The sequence below is a fragment of the Gossypium arboreum genome, chromosome 3, assembly GCF_025698485.1.
Source record: "Gossypium arboreum isolate Shixiya-1 chromosome 3, ASM2569848v2, whole genome shotgun sequence".
Lineage (NCBI taxonomy): Eukaryota > Viridiplantae > Streptophyta > Magnoliopsida > Malvales > Malvaceae > Gossypium > Gossypium arboreum.
The window spans coordinates 126,369,959-126,397,513 of NC_069072.1; the positions used below are offsets into that span (position 1 = coordinate 126,369,959).

Here is a 27,555-nt window from a genome sequence, read left to right on the forward strand (position 1 = left end):
TTGAGAAAGTTTACTCTTAATTGTGAGTTGAGGATTTTGCTTGAGGGCAAGCAAACGCTTAAGTGTGGGGATATTTGATAAAACATAAATATAACATGTTTTAATCCCATGCTTAGTGTATTTTTAGATGATTTATTAATTAATTTGGTGAATTAGATGCTCCTAATCCTTTAATTTCATGTTTTATACTTAGGAGAGCATAGGGGAACAAAAAGAACAGAAAACGGGCCAAAATGGAAGAAACGGGTTGATTTAAAGACCCACATGGCCAAGACTAATTCTACACAGGCTGAGCACACGCTCGTGTGAGCCACAGGGGCTGGTCACACGCCCATGTGGCAGCCCGTATCGATATCGCTCCCTATTTCCCAAACATGCAGAAAAAGTCAATTTTTAGGGTTTCTGAGCATTCAAAAGTCTATAAATACATACTAAAAAAGGACCTAAGGGGGACACACAAATTAGAAAGTAGAAATTATTCGAAGGAAGCCATTGGAATCATCTCGAAAGCAGATCTCCTTCAAGACTGAAGATCTCCCTCCACTTTCTCTTGAAGTTTTTGAGTTTCTTATGTTTTGTTATTTTCCTATTTTTGAGATGTTTTCCTATTACATTATGAACTAAACTCCTTAAATACCTAGGGAGGATGAAACCTACGATGGATCTTATTATTTAATTATCTGAATTACACGATAAATACTTGTTTTTGTTCTTAATTATGTGTTCTTAATTCTTTCCTTAATATTTTCAGGATATTAATCCAAATTTGATGTGCTTATTCGGTGCAGCAAAAGTTCCTGTTTAAGAGTAGATCTAGTATAATTAAGCAGAGTTGATTACAATCCTAGAAATAGGACGACATAAATCTGTCGGATTAGAGTCAAATCTAATAAGGGAATCCATAGATCGAGTTAATGCAACAATAGGGGTTTTAATTAGAAAGAGATTTCAATTAATCAACCTAGAGTCAGTTGTTCTTAGTCTCGAAAGAGATATTAACATAATTTAGGGATTTCTACGGATCAAGACAAGTGAATAAATCATTTAATTCAGAGTCAGAATAGTAAGTGAAGTCTAGGTGGATTCTTCCTTGGGTATTGTCTTTATCATTGGTCTATTCGATTATTTCCTTCACTCTCTGTCGCGTTCATTAGTTAATTAGTTTAGTTAATTTTAGATTAAAACAAATCTCTTTTATTTTAGGCTAAATAATAGAAAGATAGTTAATACTAGTACTTTTAGTCCTTGTGGATACGATATTCTGAATTCACCATAGCTATACTACCATTCGATAGGGGCACTTGCCTTAGTCGTGATCGTAGTCTAGTTTAGTGATTCATAAAACGATCATCAAACAGCTATAATTTCATTTAAAAATTTAGACCATATGCTGTTTAGAGAGCTAATTTAATAAAGAATATACTTCGTAACTATGGTTGCTATTATAAGTAAAAAGTTGTCGTAGAGAGTTAAAATAAAACAAATTAAAAATCAATTTTTCTGAAAACTTCTGTTATAACAAAATGCTATTATAATGGGTGACTATTATAGAGAGGACTGTTTGTATATAAATGAAGTAAAAATAAAAATTGAAAATAATTAGGGCTTAATATAACATTTGGTACTTGAACTTGACAATTTTATTTCTAATTTGGTACCTAAACTTTTTTTTGGTCCATTTTGGTACCCAAACTTGACAGTTTCTTAATTTGTACTTAAACTTGACATTTTTTCTTAAGTTGATACTTAGTCTTTTTTGGGGTCCAATTTGGTACAAGGACTTGCTCTTTTTCCTAATTTGGCACCTAAATTTTTTTTTTGGTACTTGAACTTGTCAAACGATTTACAAATTACTTCAATATACTAACAATGTTTTTTTTTATGAAGTAGCAAAAATAATTAATGTATGACCAAAATGTGACAAATGATATGATATTTCTTTTGTATTTTATATGATCAATTAATTTTAGTTTTATTTATTTAATTATTTATTTGTTAATGGATTTCTTTTAATTGGGTTTTAATTTTTTTCTTATCTAATGTTAATTTATTAAGCATATTTTTAACATGAATTTTCTCTAAGTTAGAGAACATTTTTCGTAGCATAACAAAAAAAAAAATTAACCCTACTAGTATTTTGAGTAATTTTATAACATTTAATAAAATTAGGTACTAAATTGAACCTAAAAAAGACTTATGTATTAAATTAGAAAAAATATTAAATTCATGTGCCAAATTGGGAAAAAAATTAAATGCCAAATTAAAAAAATTAAAACTCAATTACTAAATGTTATATGAAGCCATAATATTATTGCATACAAAGTACTTTTAAGCTTAAAAGAAACCTGGGTGTTTACTTGGTTAAAAAACGAAAACCCATAGATAATAGAATTGGATGAAGCAATGAATCCGTAGTAAATACTGAATTTAAATGGCAAGTGGAATTTATCCCAAATCAATACGCTTAATCTTGTTTTCTTCCAAATAAGGAAAGAAAATGAGTAGGCCTAGTTTTCTTGAACCTCACCTTCATACCTTATATTACCCAATAAGGAAAATTGTAACAATTCAGGGATCCATGAGGCGCCCATTATTAGGACCACTAGAATCTAGTTGACGGTTGACCGGCCTATGCAAAACCACTACAACAGTGAATACTGCTACCCAAAACCAGACACCGATTCGCCTAGAAACATAACTGTCATTTAAGGAAAACCAAACCATTTGGTGTGCTTTACGTAATCTAGTGAGCTGGAAATGTGTTCCAATTCAGCTGCTATAAATAGATTCTTGCTAGCTTTCTTCTTTCATCATAAACTACATACAGAAGAAAAAACTAGTGAGCAGACAAATCAAAGAAGACTTTATTGTTAACAGCCATTATGAGTACTGCTGGTCAGGTCATTCGTTGCAGAGGTGATCTTTCGACTCTCTCCCTCTATTGTGCGATTGCTTGTTATACGATAACTGGGTTCTTTTTCTGGGATTTATCTGGTTTTGAATTTTTCTGTTGATTTTGACTTTTGCGGTTTTGATGCATGTTAAAACACTCTTTCTTTGATGAATATTCTTCAATGGTTGGCCATTATTTTTCTAATTCAGTGGATGTGCTATTATTGCAGCTGCGGTGGCGTGGGAGTCGGAGAAGTCATTGTCCATAAAGGAAGTGGAAGTGGCACCACCACAGAAGGATGAAGTTCGTATTAAGATACTCTTCACTTCTTTATGTCACACCGATGTCTACTTCTGGGATGCTAAGGTTCACACTTCTCTTTTTTTCTTACTTCAACTTGTTAGGAGAAAGATTTTCAATCTAACTCTGACATTGTTTCTGTTATTGTAGGGACAAAATCCACTGTTTCCTCGCATACTTGGCCATGAAGCTGGAGGGTATGTATAGCCAGTCTAAATATTTACAGTTCCTATAATATTCTTATTATGTGTATACGCATTAAACCTTTTCTTTGATTATTGTTTAGGATTGTGGAGAGTGTAGGAGAGGGCGTGACTGATCTAAAGCCAGGGGACCATGTTCTCCCCATCTTCACTGGGGAATGCAAGGAGTGTTCCCATTGCTTGTCTGAATAGAGTAACATGTGTGATCTCCTCCGAATCAACACTGATAGGGTTGGAATGATTAAAGATGGAAAATCCAGGTTTTCCATCAATGGGAAGCCTATCTACCACTTCCTTGGGACGTCTATTTTCAGCGAATATACTGTTGTCCATGTCGGCCAGGTCGCCAAGATCAATCCACGTGCTCCACTTGATAAAGTTTGTATTTTGAGCTGCGGGATGTCCACAGAGGTGTGCATGGCTCGAAAGGCACGCCCGAAAAATAGGAGGGTTTGGGTAAAAATATAGGCCCAAAAAATAGGCTTGGATAAAAAACGGGCTGGGCCTAGGGTAAGAATTTTTTAGCCCGAGCCCGGCCTGGCCCGATTTTAATATTATATTTTTTTCCCTTTTTTATTTTTAAGTTTAAGTAACTTTTCTCTTCTATTTTTTTCATTTTCGTTTAGTTCCTCCTGCTGCTTCCTTCCTCCCTTTATGCCCATTTCTAAGCAAATCCCTAGCTCACTGCTGTTTTGCTGTTGTTTGGGTGCTGTTTTGGTGCTATTTTGCTGCTATTTTTTGTCGTGTTTTATTGTTCTTTTACTGACTATTTATTATGTTATATGTTGTCGTTTTAATATTATTTTGATATTGTAAATTTTTGTTTTGTTATTAATTTAGTTATTATTTTAGTTCTAATTTGTTTCAATTTTAATATAACTACTTTTTATTATATTTTTAATTTATGTATTATTTTAAAATTGTTTATCTTGTTTTTTATTTGTTTTAATATTTGTTTTTTGTTTTAAATGTATTTGAATTTTTATTTTTAAAGTTTTTATTTTATAAAAAAGCAAAAAAATATAACTTAAAATGGCCGGGCAGAACTCGAACCTATCAATTTTTTCCGGTAGGGCTTGGAAAAATTCAGACCCATATTTCGGGCGGCCGGGCCTGCCTTGTAAACTGGCCTAAATTTTTTTATGGGCCCGGCCCGGCCCATACACACCTCTAGTCCACAGGTTAGTTAATGACTAAATTTTTCTCCCCCCTTTTCTTTGGGATATGTAAACGATGTATATGAAAGTGAAGGAGTTCTTGTTTCACAACTTGTTTTGCTTTTGTTCTTGTAGGTTTTGGTGCCACTGTTAATGTTGTTAAACCCAAAAAAGGGTCAATCTGTTGCGATTTTCGGACTAGGAGTTGTCGGTCTTGCTGTGAGTTATTCTTGTTGCTTTGATGTTATATTTTCTTCTTCTTGGCGACTAGAAAGAGTGTAGGACTTATTTATCATTAATTCTCTGTTCTGCAATTTAGTCTGCCGAAGGAGCAAAAGTTTCTAGTGCTTCGAGGATCATTGGCGTTGATTTGAACCCCAGCAGATTCGAACAAGGTAGCATTGGTTTTGTAGTTACTTGAACAAAACATTCCAAGATCGGTTATGTTTCTGGTTAAGCAAAGTTACAAAACTAATCATGTTTATTCTTATTACTTGTTGCAGCCAAGAAATTCGGTGTTACAGAGTTTGTAAAGAAATTCGGTGTTACAGAGTTTGTGAATCCAAAAGATTACAACAAACCTATCCAAGAGGTTGGTTCCCACTTGAAAATTCATTTCTATAGCATCCTGCTAGATTCTGATTGGAACATAACCATTAGTTACTAGGGTCACCTTGCGTAAAACCTGTCAACTTGTTATGGGATCTGATAAACCATAAAAGTAACACATTTTAATCTCATACTTAGCATATTTTTGGATGGTTTATCATATAATTTAGTGAATTAAATGCTCCTAATCCCTTAATTCCATATTTTATACTTAAGAGAGCATAGGGGAACAAAAGGAGCATAAAACGGGCCAAAAACGGACAAAACGGGTTGACTGAAAGATCCACATGGCCAAGACGAATTCCACACGGGCAAAGCACACGCCCATGTGGCAGCCTGTGTCGATATCGCTCCCTGTTTCCCAAATACGAGGAAAAAGCCAAATTTTAGGGTTTCTGAGCATTCTAAAGTCTATATAAACACACTAGAAGCAGACTTAAGGGGACACGCAGAGCAGAAAGTAGAAATTACTCGAAGGAAGCCATTGGAATCGTCTCAGAAGCAGATCCACGTCAAGATTGAATATCTCCATTCAAATTTCTCCGGAAGTTTATTTGGATTTTTCATGTATTGTTGTTTTTCTAAATTTGATATGTCTTCCATTTATACTATGAACTAAATTCCCTAGATACCTAGGGAAGATGAAACCTAAGACGGATCTTATTATCTAATGTTTTGAATTTAATGATAAATACTTGTTCTTGTTCTTAATTATGAGTTCTTAATACTTGTTTTAATATTTTCAGGATATTAATTCAAGCTTGATGTTGTTCAGTGGAGCAAAAGCCTCTGTTTAAGAGTAGATCTACCAAAATTAAGTGGAGTTGCATGCAATCCTAAAGATAGGACGACATAAATCTGCTGGATCAGAGTCAATCTAATAAGGGAATCTATAAATCGAGTTAATGCGAATAGGGGTTTTAATTAGAAAGATATTTCAATTAATCAACCTAGAGTCAGTTGTTCTTAGTCTCGAAAGAGATATTAGCATAATTTAGGGATTCCTACGGATCAAGACAAGTGAATAAATCGTTCGATTCAAAGTCAGAATAATAAGTAAAGTCTAAGTGGATTCTTTCTTGGGTATTGTTTTTATTATTGGTTTATTCGATTATCTTCTTCACTCTCTTTCGCTTTTAGTAGTTAATTAGTTAGTTAATTTTAGATTGAAATAGATCTATTATATTTTAAGCTAAATAATAGAAAGATAGTTAATACTAGTACTTTTAGTCCTTGTGGATACGATATTCTGGACTCACCATAGCTTTACTATCATTCGATAGGTATGCTTGTCTTTGTCGTGATTGTTTCCTAGTTTAGTGAACCATAAAATGATCATCAAGTTTTTGGCACCGTCGCTAGGGACTAAGATATTAGGAACGCTTGATTTTTATTAATTTAGCCATTTTTATTTTATTACATTTAATTTTTGTTTTAGTTTTATATTTAATTACTAATTTTCCTTTTGTTTGCTTCTGGCAGGTTTTTGTAGTTTATGACTAGAAGGAATTCGTCAGGACCATTATTATTCAATAGTGAAATTGAAAATACAGCTCGTAGAAATCGTAGAGAAATAAGGTGGAGCTTACAGTATATAAGGAAGAGCATGAGGACGATACTAATACTATCGAGGAGATGGCTGAAAATCAAAATAATTCGCTACCTCCTATGGTTGCCGCAATTCCTGTAAATCAGAATCCTACTCCTTGTACTATGTACGATTATGCTAAGCCCAATCTCATTGGGGCTGAATCGAGTATTGTTCGACCTACTGTCACTGCAAACAATTTCGAACTGAAGCCAAATACAATTTAGATGATCCAGCAGTTTATTCAGTTTGATGGTTTGCAAGATGAGGATCCAAATACTCATTTGGTCAACTTTCTGGAATATTACGACACTTTCAAGATCAATGGCGTTTCTGACGACGCCATTTGCCTAAGGCTATTTCCCTTCTCGTTAAGAAATAAGGCTAAGCATTGGTTGAACTCCCTACCACGAGGTTCAATCACTACTTGGGAACAGATGACAGAGAAGTTTCTACTAAAGTACTTTCCACCAGCTAAGACAGCCAAATTGAGGAACGATATCTCTTCTTTTGTACAGATGGATTTAGAGACTTTATACAACGCATGGGAGAGGTATAAGGACTTACTAAGAAGGTGCCTTCACCATGGGTTACCTTTATGGCTACAGGTTCAAACTTTTCATAACAGTTTGAACCCCTCAACTAGGCAAATGGTCGATGTAGCTGCCAGTGGAACCATAAATAACAAAACACCTGAGGAGGCTTATGAGTTTATAGAGGAGATGTCATTGAATAACTATCAGTGGCAAATCATGAGAACAAAGCCAACAAAATCAGCTGGTGTTTTCAACCTAAATGCAGTCACCATGCTATCAAACTAGGTAGAACTCTTGAATAAAAAGATTGACAGTGTATGCAGTTCTACGCAGGTACATCCGGTGATGCAATGTGACTCGAGTGGAGTTGAAATGGGCAATTCAAAATATTTACCCTTCGACCCCAACATGGAGAACGAGCAAATAAATTATATGGGCAATAATCCTCGACCTCAAAATCATCCTTACAGTAACACTTACAATGCAGGTTAGAGGAACCACCCAAATTTCTCATGGGAAGGCCAAGGAATCCGAGGCCACCACCCCCTCTAGGCTTCCAACAACAACCTTACCAGTAAGAGAAAAAGTCAAACCTTGAAGAGATGATGACGAAGTTTATTTTAGTGGTGGAAACCCATTTTCAAAACACTGAAACTACACTTAAAAATCAACAAGCATCGATTCAAGGGCTGGATAATCAAATAGGACAACTGGCTAAGATGATTTCAGAAAGACCACAAGGAAGTCTGCCTAGTAACACCGAACCCAACCCAAAACTCTACCTAGTAACACCGAACCCAACCCAAAACAACACATGAAAGCAGTTACCCTAAGGAGTGGAAAAGTGTTAACTGAATCTGAAAAGAAGCTGCCACAAGAATCTGATAGGAAAGAGGATGAGGAGGTAAAACCCGAATAAAGTGAAAGACCGGTGCTGAAGGAATATAAACCACCAATCTCATATCCAGCGAAGTTGAAGAAAGACCGCATGGATGCACAATTTGGTAAATTTCTTGAACTTTTTAAACAGTTACATATTAACTTACCTTTTGTTGAAGCTATTTCGCAGATGCCTACATATACAAAATTTTTGAAGGAGCTTCTAACAAATAAAAGGAAGTTTGAAGAGTTATCTATAGTAGAACTCAACGAAGAGTGCTCAGCCATACTCCAAAATAAACTACCAACCAACCTAAAAGATTCAGGAAGTTTTACTATTCCCTGCTTAATTGGTAGTTTAAATGTTAAGAAGGCACTAGCTGATTTAGGCGCTAGCATTAATTTAATGCCTTACAAAATGTTCAAGCAACTTGGCCTTGGGAACCAAAACCTACTAGGATGAGTATACAACTAGCTGATAGATCTGTTAAATACCCTAGGGGTATTATTGAATATGTACTCGTAAAAGTAGATAAATTCATATTCCCTGTTGATTTTGTTGTGCTTGACATGGATGAGGATGTTGAGGTGTCTTTAATTTTAGGTCACCCATTTTTAGCCATTACTAGGGCTGTTATTGATGTAGGCGACGATAAACTTGTGCTTAGGGTAGGTGACGAAGAGATTATTTTTAAAATTTATGATGCCATGAGATTTTCTAAAGAACAAGATGACTCATGTTATTTTATTGATTTTATTGATCATGCTACTCAAGATTCTTTATAGGAAATCGTTTATAAGGACACGTTGGAACTGTGTCTTGCCCAAGGAGAGGAGGTAAATGACGATGATGCTGTGTTAGGTAAGACAAAAGCTAAATTAAATTCTAATGAGTCATCACTGAGATAGAAGAATTATGAGGGTATCGAGGTAAACAATGAGTTAAAATTAAAACCCTTTATTGAAGAACCTCCTAAATTGGAATTGAAGCAATTACCAAATTACCTAGAATATGCCTTTCTTGGAAATAATTCCACATTACCAGTGATTATTACTTCAAATTTACAGCCAACCAAAAAGCACGAGTTACTTCAAGTGTTGAAGGAGTATAAAAGAGCCATAGCTTGGAAGATTTCTGACATAAGAGGGATCAATCCTTCTTTTTGTACACATAAAATTTTAATGGAAGATGAATATAAACCTTGTGTGCAAGCTCAAATACGACTGAATCCTAACATGAAAGAAGTCGTAAAAGCTGATGTAATTAAACTTCTAGATGCTGAAGTTATTTATCCTATTTCTAACAGTTCTTGGGTGAGTCTTGTGCAGGTTGTCCCTAAAGAAAGAGGCATGACTGTTGTGGCTAATGAGAAGAATGAATTGATCCCAACACGAACAGTCACGGGGTGGAGAGTTTGCATTGACTATAGGAAGTTGAACGATGCCACCAGAAAAGATCACTTTCCCTTACCATTCATTGATTAGATGTTGGAAAGATTATCTGGGCATATGTATTATTGCTTCTTAGATGGACTCTCTGGTTACTTCCAAATTCCAATAGCTCCTGAGGACCAAGAGAAAATGACATTTACATGTCCATACGGTACGTTTGCGTATCGACGAATGCCTTTTGGATTATATAATGCTCCTGCTACTTTTCAGCGATGCATGTTGGCCACTTTTGATGAACTCGTAAAAGACATTATGGAGGTATTTCTGGATGACTTCTCGGTATTTGGTAACTCTTTTCATCTTTGCATTAAAATTTTAAAACAAGTTCTAATGAGATGTGAGGAAACAAACCTTGTACTGAATTGGAAAAAATGTCACTTCTTGGTTCGTGAAGGGATTGTTTTAGGCTACAAAATTTCTAGTTAAGGAATCGAGGTTGACAAAGCGAAAATTGGAACCATTGAGAAATTACCTCTCCCTAGTTCAGTTAAGGCTATCCGAAGCTTTTTAGGACATGTTGGATTTTATAGAAGATTTATTAAAGATTTTTCTAAAATAGCTAAGCCTTTAACAAATTTACTAGAAAAAGATGTGTCTTTCAATTTCAATCAGGAATGTTTAGAAGCATTTAATACTCTTAAAGATAAATAAATTAATGCCCCGATTGTAGTTGCACCTGATTGGAATTTACCTTTTGAACTAATGTGTGATGCGAATGATTTTGCAATAGGCGCGGTTCTTAGACAGAGAAGGGACAAGCATTTTCAACCGATCTATTACGCTAGCAAGACATTGACAGCCGCACAAGAAAATTACACGACGACTGAGAAAGAATTATTGGCTGTGGTTTTGTATTCGATAAATTTAGACCATATTTAATATTATCTAAAGTTTTCGTCTACACTAACCATTCAGCTCTTCGATATCTCCTTACTAAATCAGATGCAAAACCTCGACTAATAAGATGGATTTTATTGTTGCAGGAATTTGATTTAGAAATTCAAGATAAGAAGGGAGCAGAAAATTTGCAGCATATCATTTGTCCAGATCAGAAAACCCACATCTTACGAGCTTGATGAACATGAGATAAATGACTCATTTCCTGAAGAACAACTCTTTGTTATAACTGACTCTGAGAGCCCTTGGTTTGCAGATATTGCGAATTATCTAGCTGCTAACATCATTCCAAAAAGGTTGACACATAATCAAAAGAAGCGATTCTTTACCGATATGAAAAATTATTTTTAGGAGGATCCTTTTCTTTTGTGTGCATGCGTAAATCAAGTAATTCGGAGATGTGTTACAAAATTAGAAGTGAGTAAGATCTTGGAACACTACCACTCAGGTCCAACAGGAGTACATTACAGTGGAACTAGGACAGCACATAAAGTACTCAAATCAGGTTTTTATTGGCCCACACTGTTCAAAGACGCTAATAGGTATGTTACTTCTTGTGATAAATGCCAGAGAACAGGTAATATATCTAAACACGATGAAATGCCTCAAACATATATGCTCTCATGTGAAATATTTGATATTTGGGGTATCAATTTTATGGGCCCATTCCCTAGTTCGTATGGCAATAAATACATCCTAGTAGCAGTCGATTATATGTCGAAATGGGTAAAAGCTCAAGCTTTACCTACTAATGATGCTAGAGTGGTAGTTAGATTTCTCAAAAAGCTCTTCTCTCGATTCGGAACACCTAGAGCAATCATTAGTGATAGGGGTACACATTTTTGTAATGCTCAATTTGATAAAGTACTTAAGAAATATGGAGTACATCACAAGATAGCTACCCCTTATCACCCTCAAACCAGTGGATAAGTTGAAGTCGCCAATCGAGAACTTAAACGCATCTTAAAGAAAACTGTAGAATCAAACAGGAAAGATTAGGCGTCAAAAGTAGATGACGCTTTATGGGCCTATAGAACCACTTTTAAAACTCCCATAGGAACCTCTCCTTACAAACTTGTTTATGGAAAAGTTGTCATCTACCATTTGAATTAAATCATAAAGCATTTTGGGCTATAACATTCCTTAACTTTGATCTCAAACTCGCAAGTGAGAAGAGATTGATGCAGTTGAACGAGTTAGATGAATGGTGAGCAAACGCTAATGAGAACTCATGATTATACAAAGAAGCTACAAAGCGATGCCACGACGCTCATTTAAAGAAGCCCAAACAATTCGAAGTTGGAGATCTTGTCCTCTTGTATAATTCAAGGCTCAAATTGTTTTCAGAAAAGCTGAAATCAAGATGGTCAGGTCCATTCGTAGTGCAAATCGTTTTCCCATACGGTATGATAGAGGTAACTCACCCAGAATTTGGCAAATTCAAGGTAAACAGTCATCGACTTAAAATCTATAATGGTAAGGATTTTAGGAATGATAGAGAGGAGCTTCAGCTCCTTAAACTTTCGTAACCATGCGCACAAGGTAAGTCCAGCTTAAACTTTAAATAAGCGCTTCTCGGGAGGCAACCCGAGTATTAACTTTACTAATTTCCTTATTTTCATCTTACAATATTTCTTTAATAATTACTGACATTAAAAAAAGTACAGGTTTTTTACCCACACAGCCAGGACACACGGGCGTGTCCTTGGCAGTGTGATCTATCAGGGGTGCAACAAATAAATTACACGGTCGTGCAATGTGGCCGTGTAACCCACATGGGCTGGACAGACGGGTGTGTCCTTAGCCTTGTGGATTTTGGGACTTAGTTTTTAAAATTTGAAAAATTCGACAGTAGGCTACACGGCCTGGCGACACGGTCGTGTGGCCAACACGGCCTGTACACATCGGTGTGTCCTTGGCCGTGTTGACCCTGGAGCTAAATTTTCCCAAATATCGACAGAGACACAGCCTAAAAAAGGACACACAGGCGTTCGACACGGCCGTGTGGACTACACAGCCTGGACACACGGGCGTGTCCTAGGCCGTGTGAAAACTGGACCTAATTTTTTTAAATTTTAAACAAGTCAGAGAGCTCCACAGGCGAGGCACACGACCGTGTGCTCAGACACACGAACGTGTAAGATACTACACGGGCATAGGAGAAGCGAACAACGTAGCACGTGGCCGTGCGGCATGGCCGTATGCACCACACGGCCTAGACACACGGGCTTGTCCAATACCATCTGACTAGTAGGCTATTATTTTCCTCGACAAACATGGGCTGGATTTTGAGCCACACAGGCGTGTGACATGGCCGTGTGGCCCGACACGGGGCTCATATGATTGTGTCTATTTTAAAAACCTCCAACCCTAATTTCTTTCTCTTTTTACTTTTTACCCTCTTCTCCAAATTTCTCCCAAACACTCGCCGCCTTCGACCTAACCCCCATATTTTTGGCCACCATCATCTGCATTCCCCCTCCCCTTTCTTTCCCTTTCTTTCCCCTTATCCCCTCCTTTTGTCCTCTTAGTCTTCTCTTTTCTTCCCTACGACACACAGAGCTCCCATCACCACCGACTAGCCCCAACCAAAATCACCCCGTCCCTAGCACATACTCACCTCCGTTGCACTCGACCCCCTGACTACTGGTCACATGCCTTTCCAACCACCGCCTTTATACCGTCAGTTACTCTATCCCTTTGACTCATTTTTCTTATTTTTATCCTTTATTTACTTTATTCCTTATTGCTTTATTCTATTTATAATTCATTTTAACTTATTTCTTTATTTTTATTATGTTAATATATATTTTAATACAGTTTAGCTTAGATTCATTAGTCTTCTTATTATTTTGACTTTTCTTTAACACTGCTGTTTTTCTCTTTTATTTCATCTAAGGTTGATTTTTCATGCTACTAGTTTAGTTTATTTTTACATTATGATTGGCTGGTTCATATTAGTTTAATAAGATATTTCGTTTTCACATTATTATTACTGATTACTATAATATGCTGTCTGTTTTGCTTGTTGAGGTTAGTACATTTAGGAATAGATTCCACATCTTAGCCTTTTTTTTTATTTTCTCACATTAGAGTCCTTTAAAGTCAACACTTTGAATTATTCACATACTTATTTGTCGCATTCTCTATGTGTTTGGTTAGTGATGTTTTTATTAGAATATTTTATTTTTAAGATTTATCATGGCAAACACTCATGGCAAGTCCAAGTCGCTGTCCCCACTTCAAAAAAGCGAAAGGGCCTCGGTGGAACCTCATCTTCGAGTGCATCAGCCGAGGCTCGCCACCCTTATCTCCGATTTTCAACAGGCCCTCAGGAGGAACTATTCCAGCTTCATTGAGTACGACCCCTCGGTGTGGGTTGTTGCATTGATTGGGCCGCGCTAGAATAGGTTCATTTGGCTAATGATGTGCGCTCAATTATTACCACAGCGTCGTGGGATAGGTTCTTCACCATCATCGAGCCCATTTACTAGGAGCTCAATTTAGAGTTCGGCACCACCTTCTTAGTCTAGCAGGTCATGTCAGTCCATGGCGGGCCCAGCACAATCACCTTTCACCTTGGCAGGTTGGTACGACACATGAGTGTCCCAAAGTTCGGTGCTGCTTTGGGACATTACACAGAAGAGTTCATGAGTGCCGAAGATTTTCTTCAATTTCATCGACATATTCATTACTCACCCTCTCAATGTTGGACTGAGCTCACGGGCGACCTGACTAACTACGACGCGAGTCGCTCGAAGGCAATACATCTCTCTCAGGCCCTACGATATATTCACGCCTTTCTAACTCACACTTTGACGGGATGGAGAGAGAGCACTGGAGTGGTTAGTACCTATGACACCTATTTCTTGTGGAGCATGACTACCGGACATGTGTTTGATTTGGCGTATTTCATCGCACTTGCTTGCCTTAATCAGACTGAACGCTATAAGAAGGGCCCCATCTGTCTCAGGCATTACATGACTTGTCTCACTCGACACTTCGATTTACTCGACACACCGGAGCAGTCTTCGACACTTACCCTAGTTGGTCAGTTGTCCTCTCAAGGTATCTCGAGTATGATCCATATGAGGATGATCGAGCAGCGATGTGGAGTGGACCCCCCTCAATACAGACTAGTTCAGTATGACATTCAACATAACCCAAAGGACTTCACTGATGATGTTCCTCCCTATCATGAGAACCCACCATAGCCTCCATCATCGAGTCACCGACATGCTCCCCCTACTGCTAGCTCTCGAGGAGTGTCATATGAGGAGTTCATGAGTTTTCGTCAGTACTGTGCTCAGAGGTTCGACAGTATTGATGCGACTTTATAGCAGATCTGTCAGTATCTTCATATCACTCCTCCAGCGCCACCAGCTCGTGACACTGATCAATCGAATGATGAGGACCATTGAGTCTGATTATTTTTATTTTTATTTTTATTTTTATTTTTATTTTTATTTTTATTTTTTTTTTATGTTTATTTTGTTTTCCTATTTTGAACTTTATTTTAATTATTATGGTTGTTTCTTAACGAGTAACCCTTTAATCTTCTTCAGCATTGTGTTTATTTTCTTATCAGTTGCTCAGAATTTCGCACTACCCCTACATTTATCTACAATTTCGCATTTCACAATTCTAGGAAATTCATCCACCATTCAGGGCAGTTTCAATTATCTCCTTATCTTATGATATTTTGTTTCTATTATGATTTATGTTTATTTGTACATTGAGGACAATGTACATCTTAAGTGTGGGAAGGTTATTTATATGATTATTTGAAAATCCCTGAATTATGCCTTATGTTTATGTAATTTTCTCATATTACTTCTAGAATGAACTCTTATTGATTTATGATTCTTATTGATATATTTTAGATTAAATTCATAGATACTTGTGCATTGATGGTATAAACTTTAAGATAGTAGAGAATCAAGCATGACAAGTCTATTTTTCAGAATTAAAAATTTTTAAGATGTTTCCCTAAATTGCTTGAAGTTGAAATTTGCAAGATTGACATCAAAAACCATAATTTTTGTGAGATTTTGAGCCTTTAGAGCATACATTCTTCTTGCTCACTTTATTATTGGTTATGAGTGTGTCAATATTGAATTATTATTCTAGAACTTGCTTCGATTATACACGTCGAGACCACACCTTTGATTTGATATATTAAGTGATAAAGGAACCTAGGTTTTAACCCACTTGTCCCACAAAAAGCCTACCTTCACAAATTAACCCTTAGTGAACCCCTTTGACCCTAACAAACCGTTTCTTAATTTATTCTTAATATTAACCCAAACATCATACTTTTTGATTCACTGAGAATTTTTTCTATTTTGTTAACTCTCTTTTGGTCAAGATTTGATTTGGTTAATTGCCTAACTATGTTCTTTTATTTTCATTGTATAATTTTCTCTTATTATTCATTCAGTCAAAAAAAAAAAAAAAAAGAAAATATATATATAATATTTACATACATGTTGATTATTATTAGTTCTTTGCCTTGAGCTTAAATAGTTAATTTCATATTTTGAGAAGAAGCTCATGTTTATCTTTAATAAATTCGATTGATGTAATTATTTAAGTATTAGTTTATTTTTCTAGTTAGGTAATTTATCAATTCAATCTCGATTCTAACCTTCTTTTTCAGCCTTTATCCACACCTTTAACCTAAGCCCCATTACAACTTTTTAAAGACCTTTTGATTTGTGTATCACATCATTTTATAATGGTGGAGATTTGATTTTCATGCAAGCTTATGGTAATAACTTTTTATGTTTGACTCTTGAGTGCTTAATTTTTGAATCTTAAACACTTTGAGTGATTTGAGTGAATCTTTAGTGAGGATGTCAATTCTTGTTAATTTTTGAATTAAAGGTAATTATTTAGATAAAAGGAAATAGCTATGTTTTCATGCTTTTAATGTTAGACTTGGAGTGCTTGTACATTTAGTGCTCTTTTAGTTGAATTATCAATGTATGATTATTTGTGAAATTATGATAAAACATTATTGATGAGAATTATGAATTGAGAAAGTTTAATTTTAATTGTGAGTTGAGGATTTTGCTTGAGGACAAGCAAATGTTTAAGTGTGGGGATATTTGATAAATCATAAAAGTAACACATTTTAATCCCATACTTAGCATATTTTTGGATGGTTTATCATATAATTTAGTGAATTAGATGCTCCTAATCTCTTAATTTCATGTTTTATACTTAGGAGAGCATAGGGGAACAAAAGGAACATAAAACGGGCCAAAAATAGACGAAATGGGCTGATTGAAAGATCCACATGGCCAAGACGAATTCCACACGGGCTGAGCATACACCAGTGTGAGCCACACTAGCTTGCCACACGCCCATGTGGCAGTCCGTATCGATATCGCTTCCTGTTTCCTAAATAAGCGAAAAAAGTGAAATTTTAGGGTTTCTAAGCATTCTAAAGTCTATATAAATACACTAGATAAGGAGACTATCTTTGGATGTGTACCCCTCCTAGCACAGTCATGTGGCAGTCCGTATCGATATCGCTCCCTGTTTCCAAAATAAGTGGAAAAAGCCAAATTTTAGGGATTCTAAGCATTCTAAAGTCTATATAAACACACTAGAAGCAGACCTAAGGAGACGCGCAGAGTAGAAAGCAGAAATTACTCGAAGGAAGCCGTTGGAATCGTCTCAGAAGCAGATTCACGTCAAGATTGAAGATCTCCATTCAAATTTCTCTCGAAGTTTATTTGGGTTTTTCATGTCTTGTTGTTTTTCTAAATTTGAGATGTCTTCTTTTTATACTATGAACTAAATTCCCTAGATACCTAGGGAAGATGAAACCTAAAACAGATCTTATTATTTAATGTTTTGAATTTAATGATAAATACTTGTTCTTGTTCTTAATTATGAGTTCTTAATACTTATTTTAATATTTTAAGGATATTAATTCAAGATTGATGTGCTTATTCAGTAAGCAAAAGTCCCTATTTAAGAGTAGATCTACCATAATTAAGCGGAGTTGCATGCAATCCTAGAGATAGGATGACATAAATCTACCGGATTAGAGTCAAATCTAATAAGGGAATCCATAAATCGAGTTAATGCGACAATAGGGGTTTTAATTAGAAAGAGATTTCAATTAATCAACTTAGAGTCAGTTGTTATTAGTCTCGAAAGAGATATTAACATAATTTAGGGATTTCTACGGATCAAGACAAGTGAATAAATCATTTCATTTAGAGTCAGAATAATAAGTGAAGTTTACGTGGATTCTTCCTTGAGTATTGTCTTTATTATTGGTTTATTCGATTATCTTCTTCACTCTCTGTCATGTTTAGTAGTTAATTAGTTAGTTAATTTTAGATTAAAACAGATCTCTTATATTTTAGGCCAAATAATAGAAAGATAGTTAATACTAGTACTTTTAGTCCTTGTGGATACGATATTCTGGACTCACCATAGCTTTACTACCATTCAATAGGTACGCTTGCCTTTGTCGTGATCGTAGTCTAGTTTAGTGAACCATAAACGATCATCAGGATCCTTATTAAGAAATGATTCTAATGATTAGGTCATTGTTGAGATGACTGGTGGAGGAGTCGACCGCAGTGTTGAATGTACGGGGAGTATCCAAGCCATGATTTCTGCATTTGAATGCGTCCAAGATGTAAATAGCTTCACAACATTTTCCTCTTCATCAATGATGCTAGATTATATCATTTTTCATGTTTATCTGAAATGACTTGATTTTCAGGGGTGGGAAGTTGCGGTGCTTGTGGGTGTTCCTAACAAGGACGATGCATTCAAAACTCACCCGGTGAATCTGCTGAATGAGAAGACTCTGAAGGGTACTTTTTTTGGAAACTACAAACCGCGGTCTGACATTCCTGCTGTTGTGGAGAAATATATGAACAAGGTGAGTTTATCTTTCTGTTTATTGGAACCAGGAGTGAGTGTTGAACACCAAAACAGAATGTGTTTGATATTTATGCATGAATATGTAAATGCTGGTTCGAATATGTATTGGACATGAGTACATTTTCTCTTCCATACAAATATACTAGCAGACAGTAAAGATTGTGATATCTTTAATGTTGCAGGAACTTGAGCTGGATAAATTCATCACACACACTGTGCCGTTCTCAGAGATCAACAAGGCATTTGAGTTGATGCTGGCGGGTGAGGGACTGAGATGTGTGATTCGCATGGATGAATAAGGAATGACTGGCCTGGATTGTTTTGCAAAGAGTGATCAAGGAAATAAATAATGTATGCTATACATGCTTTTGCTGTTTCTAATGGTAAATTGTGTCCTATATTCATGTCTCTCATTCTGCTTTCGTATTGCCCTGGGTTCAACTTGTTGACCCTTACAGGCTTCTTTATTATATATTTCATATGTCATGGATAAATATCATATTCGACAAATGCCAATGTTACTCACTTTCATAAAAAAATAATGTTGCATTGAAATAGAGAAAGAAAAGAAGGAGGTTACAGTATATATGCTACTTTTTGGCATAATTTCGGAGGGCACTTCTACAAGCAATATATTTCTCAAAATCTTATTGAATGCGGAGATCATTGGCGGTCAAGATAGGAAGGGACTTTACTTGAGAATTGAATATGATAACTTAGAAAGTTTTAACATCGAAAGGTCTAATGCAATTAATGCTTCTAAAACTGAAAATTTCATCAGGAATAGGTCCTCTAAATAAAGCACTGAATAAATCAAATTTGATATACTGCCAATACAAACCTCAATCTGTTCGGGTCGGTATTGTTATAAGATTTTTAAAAAAAAATATTTATTAAAAAATAACAATTTCAGACCCACTAAAATCTAATTTTTATTAAATTTTAAAATATATTGACCCTACTTATTTTATTGGGTCGGTGGTGTTATTTATTTTTTTTAATTTTTTAGTAAAGCCTTTTTAACTTTTTTAGCGTTATTAGTTTTAAAATTTCTACTTTACTTCCAATAAAAGAGAGTAGAGGTCAAATTGAATACATGTATGAAGGTAGAGGGCTAAATTTGTTATTATAGCTTATATATAAACACCAAAACAAATATTTAATGGTTCAATTTTAATAGAGCTATTTTGCTCACTCATTTAGCGTAGAAGGCTAATTTGTCTATTTTTTTAGTAAGGGACTAAAATACAATTTATGATATAATACAAGAGATTTTGTGGTACTTTTACCTAAGATTGGCTTATATACTTGAGTACTTTAGTATTTTTTATAGTAAATTAAACAAACGGTTACTCAATTATTTTCATATTTTTATTTTATTCACTCAACTTTAAAACTTTTCAATTTAGGCACTAAACTTTATATTCAATCCTGTTTTAGTTACCCATCGTTAAATTGATAACGTAAATAATGACATAGGATTTTCTAATTTGATATAACAACACATTTAGTCATCAATAATTACAAATTATATCAATTTGATCCTTACACTTCCTAACCAAAACTTTTAAAAATCTTTGCCAATAGAAGCATTCCAAAACCAAAAAAAAAAAAAAATTCTCCGATCGTGCAAATATAACATATTTTACAAATTTATTGTGCAAATATAACATACTTTATGGAGGTTCTTGAGCATTAAACTATATAAGGATTTTAGTTTCTAGATAATTTAAATTTCTACTTTTTTTCTTGTATTTAATGGTTACCCAATTTATTCCATAGCTCAAAGATAGGTTCTTTGCAGTTTGGAAAAACTAAATATATAGAATTTTTGGTTGTTAATTGATTTTATTGTATAAAGAAGAACCGCAACTTTGATGTTAATTATTTTTTATTTTATTAAATTAATTAGTACCTATTGCTAGATTTATGTTTCAGTTTGGTTCTTTGGATTTGGATGTTAAGTGGTGATACAATTGTTTGGCTTTTAAGCAATAATATATTTGCACATGTTATTTATTATATGTTATATTTGTACAATTAGAGGCGGTTTTTTCTTTTTCTTTTTGGGGTTTTACAAATTTATAGATGTGAAATGCCTTTATTTTAAAACTTGAAAGCTTTGATTAGAAAGTTTGATGATCAAATTGATAGAATTTGTAAATATGAAGAATTAAATTTATTGAACATTTTAGAATTAGAGTCAAATTGATAGAATATACAAGTATTGAGAACTAAATGTGTTATTATATCAGTAAGAAAAAGATCATGTCTATCATTTTTGTTATCAATTTAAAAACATGTGACTAAAACAAGAATGAAACAAAATTTAATCCTCAAATTGAAAATTTTTTAAATTGACTTCACCGTAACGTAAAAATAAACATTTATATTCTTTACTTATTTTGTACAAGCAAATAATTATATTTAATAAAGAAGGGTTTTTATTTTTTTTTTGTGTGAATTATAAAGCCAGGGTTATAAATAAGGTTTTTTTAATTCTTTGTTGGATGAGAAAACACTAAATCAAGCTTCTCAATGTTCAGTATTTGAATCAAAAAGGGAGTCCAGCACATGACTTTAAAGGATAATTCAACCTAGGAGAAGGACCCACACATGACTCTGAAGAGCTGGGTTTTCAAATTTCCCCAGATATTTATAGGTTTGATTCACAATTATTACCCAAACTATCATACAGTCCATAAATTTGTTTTCCACCATTCTATTTTCTCTCTCCATCCATTCTCCCTTGTCCATTTCTTGCTTTTATCGCTTCTTCTTCCATGTCTCCTCAACCCGACCCATGCCTGACCCGATTTGTAGTATCTGCTGGCGAATCCATTCCTTTTTCTTTCACTTCCGGAGAAAACAATTGCTGAGGAAACGCCTCTTGCTTCTTATTCTGGTCTCCAGATCAAGCGTTTGTTTTCTCTTTTGAATATCCGATTTGAGTTTTTGGATGGGGGAAAATTATAACGAGTTGAAAAAATCAACGGCTTCACAAACCGGTCTAACCTACGTTGTTTTGGGCTGGGTGATGCTATACATCGACGACCCGGAGGACCGGAACGCCGTTTCCCTCGTTTGTCGTCGTTGGTACGAGCTCGACGCGTTGACACGTAAGCACATAACGATTGCGCTTTGTTACACGACGAGTCCCGAACGGTTGCGGCTGCGGTTCCCACACTTGGAATCGTTGAAATTGAAAGGAAAACCTCGGGCGGCGATGTTTGATATGATACCGGAAGATTGGGGAGGGTACGTAACGCCGTGGGTAAAGGAAATAGCCGAGAATTTGGCTTGCTTGAAATCGGTGCATTTTAGGAGGATGATCGTTAATGATTCAGATTTGGAAGTATTGTGTAGGTCTAGGGGGCAAGTTTTGCGGTGTTTGAAGCTTGATAAATGCTCTGGTTTTTCTACTGATGGACTCTTGCACGTTGGAAGATTGTGCCGGTAGCTTTTTTATTCTTTTTAAACATATTTCAATATGTGAATTCATATGCTTAAACTAATACTTGGTTTTATGAAAAATAATGTAATATTTTTTGATATATTCATATATATTTTATTTTTCACCCTCAAACTTTTAAAAATTTCAATTTAACTTATATTTTAAAAAGATTTATATTTTAAAAGATTTATTTTTTTACGAAAATAACTAAAAGATTACATTTTTAAACATATAGATTTTGATCATATTTGATTTTTTGATAGAATGTCTAAAACATAACCTCGCTCAACCCATAAATAAAAGTATAATGCATCTCAAAGCTTCTCAAACTCACACCTTCTTAGCAATAATATTCATGCCAATTAAACTAAAACTCAATTGGTATATCTTTTAAAAATTTTAAATTATTTGCATATAAAACAAATAATGTTATGTCAATATAAAATATACATAGACTATATCATACATTGTCACACCAATATCGATAAGAAAAAATTAATGACTTCATCAACATTTTCTTTAAAAATGATTTAACTTTTTTACATATAAAAAAATAAAGATAAAATTGACAAGAAAAATATAAAACTAATATCTAAACTTATCATTATGTCTTAAATTTTTTTACAATTCTTGGTAGAAATAAATAAATGCTACACACAACATGAATCAAACCACTACCTAAATTGTGGGGTGAACATTTATGTCCAACATCAAGGTTTAAATAATCAAAATGTATCTAAAGATATAGGTAAAATGGTAAATGTGTCTCCTATTTTAATTGGTGATTGAAGATTCGATATTCATTTTGAGTATGGAGTAATTTTAAAATTTGTGACTAGTATTTACCCTCTTAATGGTCCAGTAGATATATTGAGAAATAAAAAAAAATTAGAACTTATTTTAATTTTTTTATCATTTAAGGGTTAATTTTGCTTAATAAGTGCAATTACATTTGTTATTTTAGATATTTGAGAAATAAATAAGATTAATAGTGTTCAAATTTGAGCTTCTTTTTTTTGAAATACGGCTTGAAGGCCAGTGGTATAAAGTAGTAAGTATTGCTTTAATCAAATTCCAATTACTTGGATGTTGAAGCTCAGTTGGAGCTAAACTGCCGGGGAAAAACATTGGCTTGGTTCTTTCATATGATTTATTTCTTTACATGTTGGCGTAGGCAATTAAGAACCCTGTTCTTGGAAGACAGCTCAATTATTGAGAAAGATGGTCGATGGATTCATGAGATTGCGATGAATAATTCAGTTCTCGAGACTTTAAACTTTTACATGACGGACTTTGTCAAAGTTAGTTTTGAAGATCTCCAACTTATTGCCAGAAATTGTCGTAATTTGGTCTCTCTGAAAATTAGTGATTGTGAAATTTTAGATCTCGTCGGTTTCTTTCATGCTGCTGCTGTTTTAGAAGAATTCTACGGTGGTTCTTTCTACGACCAACCTGATGGGTATGCTGCTGTGACATTCCCCTCGAGGTTATGCCGTTTGGGTTTAACCTACATGGGGAAGAATGAAATGCCAATCGTGTTTCCTTTTGCACCGTTGTTTAAAGAATTGGATCTCCTTTATGCATTACTCGACACAGAAGATCACTGCTGGTTATTACAAAGATGTCCAAACTTGGAAGTTCTCAAGGTTGAATCACAAAACCATTGTCCGTATTCTATTTTTTTTCATTATATTCTTTAATTATATGTGTTTTCTGATTGGCTAGACAAGGAATGTTATCGGAGATCGAGGACTAGAAGTTGTTGCCCGAAGATGTAAGCAACTAAAGAGGCTTAGAATCGAGCCAGGTGCTGAGGAAGGAATGGAGGATGAAGGTTTGGTTTCACAAACAGGATTGATGGCTTTAGCTCAGGGATGTATTGAATTGGAACATTTGGCTGTTTATGTATCCGACATCACCAATGCATCATTGGAATACATCGGGACTTACTTGAAAAACATGTGTGATTTTCGTCTAGTCTTGCTTAATCAAAAAGAAAGGATAACGGATTTGCCTCTCGACAAAGGAGTCCGGGCTCTACTAAGAGGCTGTGGAAAGCTTAGAAGATTTGCACTGCATCTCCGACCTGGCGGTTTGACAGATGCGGGGCTCGGTTACGTTGGGCAATATAGTTGGAACATAAGATGGATGCTTCTGGGTTACGTTGGGGAGTCGGATGCTGGGCTTTTGGAATTCTCCAAGGGATGCCCTAAATTGCAGAAACTCGAAATAGGAGGTTGCTTCTTCAGCGAGCATGCGCTAGCAGCTGCCATGATCCGATTAACTTCTTTAAGGTACTTGTGGGTGCTAGGATATCGAGAATTGTCACAATCGAGCCGTGATTTGTTAGCAATGGCTCGTTTATTTTGGAATATCGAACTAGTTCCGGCCAGACGTGTAGTCAAGACCGACCGGGTTGGAGAGGTAGTCGTGGTAGAGCATCCGGGTCATTTGCTTGCGTATTACTCCCTAGCCGGACCAAGGATTGATTTTCCTGATTTGATATTTCGGTTAAACTACCAGCGGATCCTTGTATAGGAGTATAAGTTTATAAAAAGTTGTCCTAGATTAACTTTTATAAATTAAAAATTTGAGTAAATTACAATTAAAGTCCCTTTAAAATAAGATTTGTCTTATTTTGGTCACTCTAATTTTTTTCAATTTAGTACTCCAATAAAATAATTATTCAATTAATAACTGCCGTTAAAAATTTAAACCAAGTCAACCTAAAATATAATAAATTATATATTTTTATTTAGATTTAACTAAAATATTTATTATTTTTAAATATATTTTAAATATACTTGATCTTAGTTTATTTTAGTTGAAACCATAGAATCCCATTTAAAAATCAAAACAACTCAATCTATAAACTATTTAATCACATAAAAGTTGTAACATGGTTCGTGCTAATTGTAATACAACAATTGTATTAAAAATTCTACAATGTTTGTCCGTAGACCTATTTCCTTCTCAACTTTGGTCCAGTAATACATTTCATTATTAAAAATATTATTAAATAGAAATTTAAACCAAATTAAATTTTTAAAAGAAGTTGTTTATCTAATAAGTAGTTAACCTTTAGACGTGTGTAATCATGTTCATGACTGATAATTTGATATTTTATATTAAAATTCACACCAAATTATGATTGACGAGGTATTAAACTAAACCATTATGAAAAAATATCCTGTTATAATTACCTCATCTATTTAAGCTTTGCCACCACAACTTCGTCATGTAATAATTTCGAACACCTCAACTTTGTCAAGAGTAATATTTTGTCAGGATCAAACTTTGTGGACTTACATATGTATAACACATGAAGTTTTTTTAATCTACTTTACTAGGTACATCATTTCTGTTGGTGTTTTGGGACACTTTATTCGGATGAAGTATGAACTTCAATCTGGACTTTAACAACAATGTAATGTATCCGGATGAAGAATGAAGAAAAAATGCTTGAAATTCAAGCTTTGAGCTTTAAGCAGGAATAGAAACAAAATTTTGATAGCAAAAAAAAAATGGAGCATATGGAAGGAAAATTTGATGATTTCATTCAAAAAAAACTTTGGCTTAAAGCCATTACATATACTAGACATTGGCTAGTCAAAGTCAAAAAAATTCATCACCTAAACAGTACCTAACTCCACTTAATACATTGGAACTAGGTGATACTAACTTGTACACTTGAACAAAGTTGGTAACCAGCTCTATTACCATCAAGTTACATCAATTGTCATCCAAAACATAATTCAAAAAGAACTAAATTACAAGACATTGTTAAAAAATAACTAAATGAAACTAAGATGAAACAGTAGCATTAACATCACCAGTTGCACGTATTTTATCTTGAAAACTTATGTGCATGAATTTGCATGAGCTGCATGGAGGCCAACTTCAACACTCTTTCTTGGTTTCCATGCTGTAAACTCCCATTAACTCTCTTAGTTTAATGAATCTTGATGTACTAAGAGGTTTTGTTAAAATGTCAGCAACTTGATCCTCAGAATTGCAATGAATCAGCTCAACTTCTCAAGCTTGTTCAATCTCCCTAACAAAATGAAACTTTATGTTGAAGTGTTTTGTTCTTCCATGGAAGATAGGATTCTTTGCAATTGCAACAGCGGATTGATTGTCACACATAATCCCTGTTGCTTCCTCTTGATGCAAGTTGAGATCATCTAAAATCTTCTTTAGCCATATGGCTTGATTCACAGCCCCAGCAGCTACTACATGTTCAGCTTCAACAGTGGACTGAGTAACCACACTTTGTTTCTTTGAACTCCAGCAAAAGATAGCTGAGCCAAGGGTGAAGACATACCCTGATGTACTCTTCATATCATCTATTGAACCTCCCCAGTCACTGACTGTGTATCCAACAAGTTTCAGACTTTCAGCCTTGTTAAATAGCATTCCATGGCTTAAAGTACCCTTGATGTATCTAAGCACTCGTTTGGCAGCTTGAAAGTGCTTCTCATTGCAACAATACATGAATCTTGAGAGTAAACTGACAGCAAACATAATGTCTGGCCTAGTGGCAGTTAAATATAACAAACAACCAACCAAGCTTCTATAAGCATATTCACTTACTTGCTCAGAACTGCCTTGGCTCGATAGTTTCTCTCCTATAGCAATTGGAGTACTTGTAGCCTTGCAATTTTGCATTGAGAACTTGTTCAGTATCTTCATGGCAAACGTTCTCTGACTTAAAAAGATTCCTCCTTAAGTTTGAGTCACTTTCATGCCAAGGAAAGAAGTCATCCTTCCTAAATCAGACATTTCAAACTCTTGCTCTATCTTGGCTTTGAAGTCAGCCAATATTGTTTGGTCTCCTCTTGTGACCAAAAGATTATCAACATACAGAGACACAATGAGCTGTGTTTCAGCTCCTTTTTTTCTTAACATATAATATTGGCTCACTAAGGCTTCTTTGAAATCCCAAACTGAACAGGTAGTTGTCAATTTTGCTATACTAGGCCCTTGGTGCCTGTTTTAAGCCATACAAGGCTTTCTTGAACCTGTAGACCATGTCTTCCTTGTCTGTCACTTTGAAGCCTTGAGGTTGCTCCACATAGATTTCTTCTTCAAGTAAACCATTGAGGAATGCTGACTTTACATCAAGTTGGTGGATCTTACACTCTATCTGAGCTGCCAAAGCAACTAGCAACCTGATGGTGTCTAGACTGGCCACTGGCGCAAAGGTTTTCAAATAGTCCAGGCCATACTTCTGGCTAAACCCCTTTACAACCAGCCTTGCTTTGAGTTTGTTTAGGCTCCCATCAGCATTATGCTTGGCTCTATAGACCCATTTTACGCCAATGACTTTTCTGTTGGCTGGTCTTACAACTAACTCCCAAGTCTGGTTCTTCTCAATCATAGCAATTTCATCAGCCATAGCCTGTTTCCAGCTTTGGTGTCCCTCAGCCTCTTTAAAACTACTTGGTTCAACTGTAGCCACAAGTGCTCTTTCATAAATTTCAGCCAAAGGTCTAGTGCCCCTGACTAGTTCATCATCAATGTCCATTTTTGGACTATTTTGATCAGGTTCAGTTTGATCAGCCACAAATTCTTCATAAACAGCTTCTGGCTCATTTTTGTCTCAATTCCAGCATGCTTTCTCGTTGAACACAATATCTCTGCTCACCATTACTTTATTTGTTGAAGGGTCAA

At 35.0% G+C, this 27,555-nt stretch overlaps 1 protein-coding gene, 1 non-coding gene and 1 pseudogene across 2 annotated transcripts; 2 read left to right on the forward strand and 1 right to left on the reverse strand.

Moving 5' to 3' along the window:
* Nucleotides 1-2,778: 2,778 nt before the first annotated feature.
* Nucleotides 2,779-18,964, forward strand: LOC108475573 (alcohol dehydrogenase class-P-like; annotated as a pseudogene).
* On the reverse strand, nucleotides 7,236-7,342 carry LOC128291207 (small nucleolar RNA R71). Its single transcript, XR_008280983.1, has one exon. It is a non-coding gene; the product is annotated as a small nucleolar RNA R71 (small nucleolar RNA).
* Nucleotides 18,965-20,913: 1,949 nt separating the features above from the next.
* Nucleotides 20,914-24,507, forward strand: LOC108475022 (coronatine-insensitive protein 1-like). The gene is made up of 3 exons (XM_017777039.2): nucleotides 20,914-21,884; nucleotides 23,057-23,528; nucleotides 23,608-24,507. Exons 1-3 carry the CDS (start codon nucleotides 21,388-21,390, stop codon nucleotides 24,418-24,420), a joined length of 1,782 nt encoding a protein of 593 aa, XP_017632528.1. The 5' UTR covers nucleotides 20,914-21,387; the 3' UTR covers nucleotides 24,421-24,507.
* The last annotated feature ends 3,048 nt before the right edge of the window (nucleotides 24,508-27,555 follow it).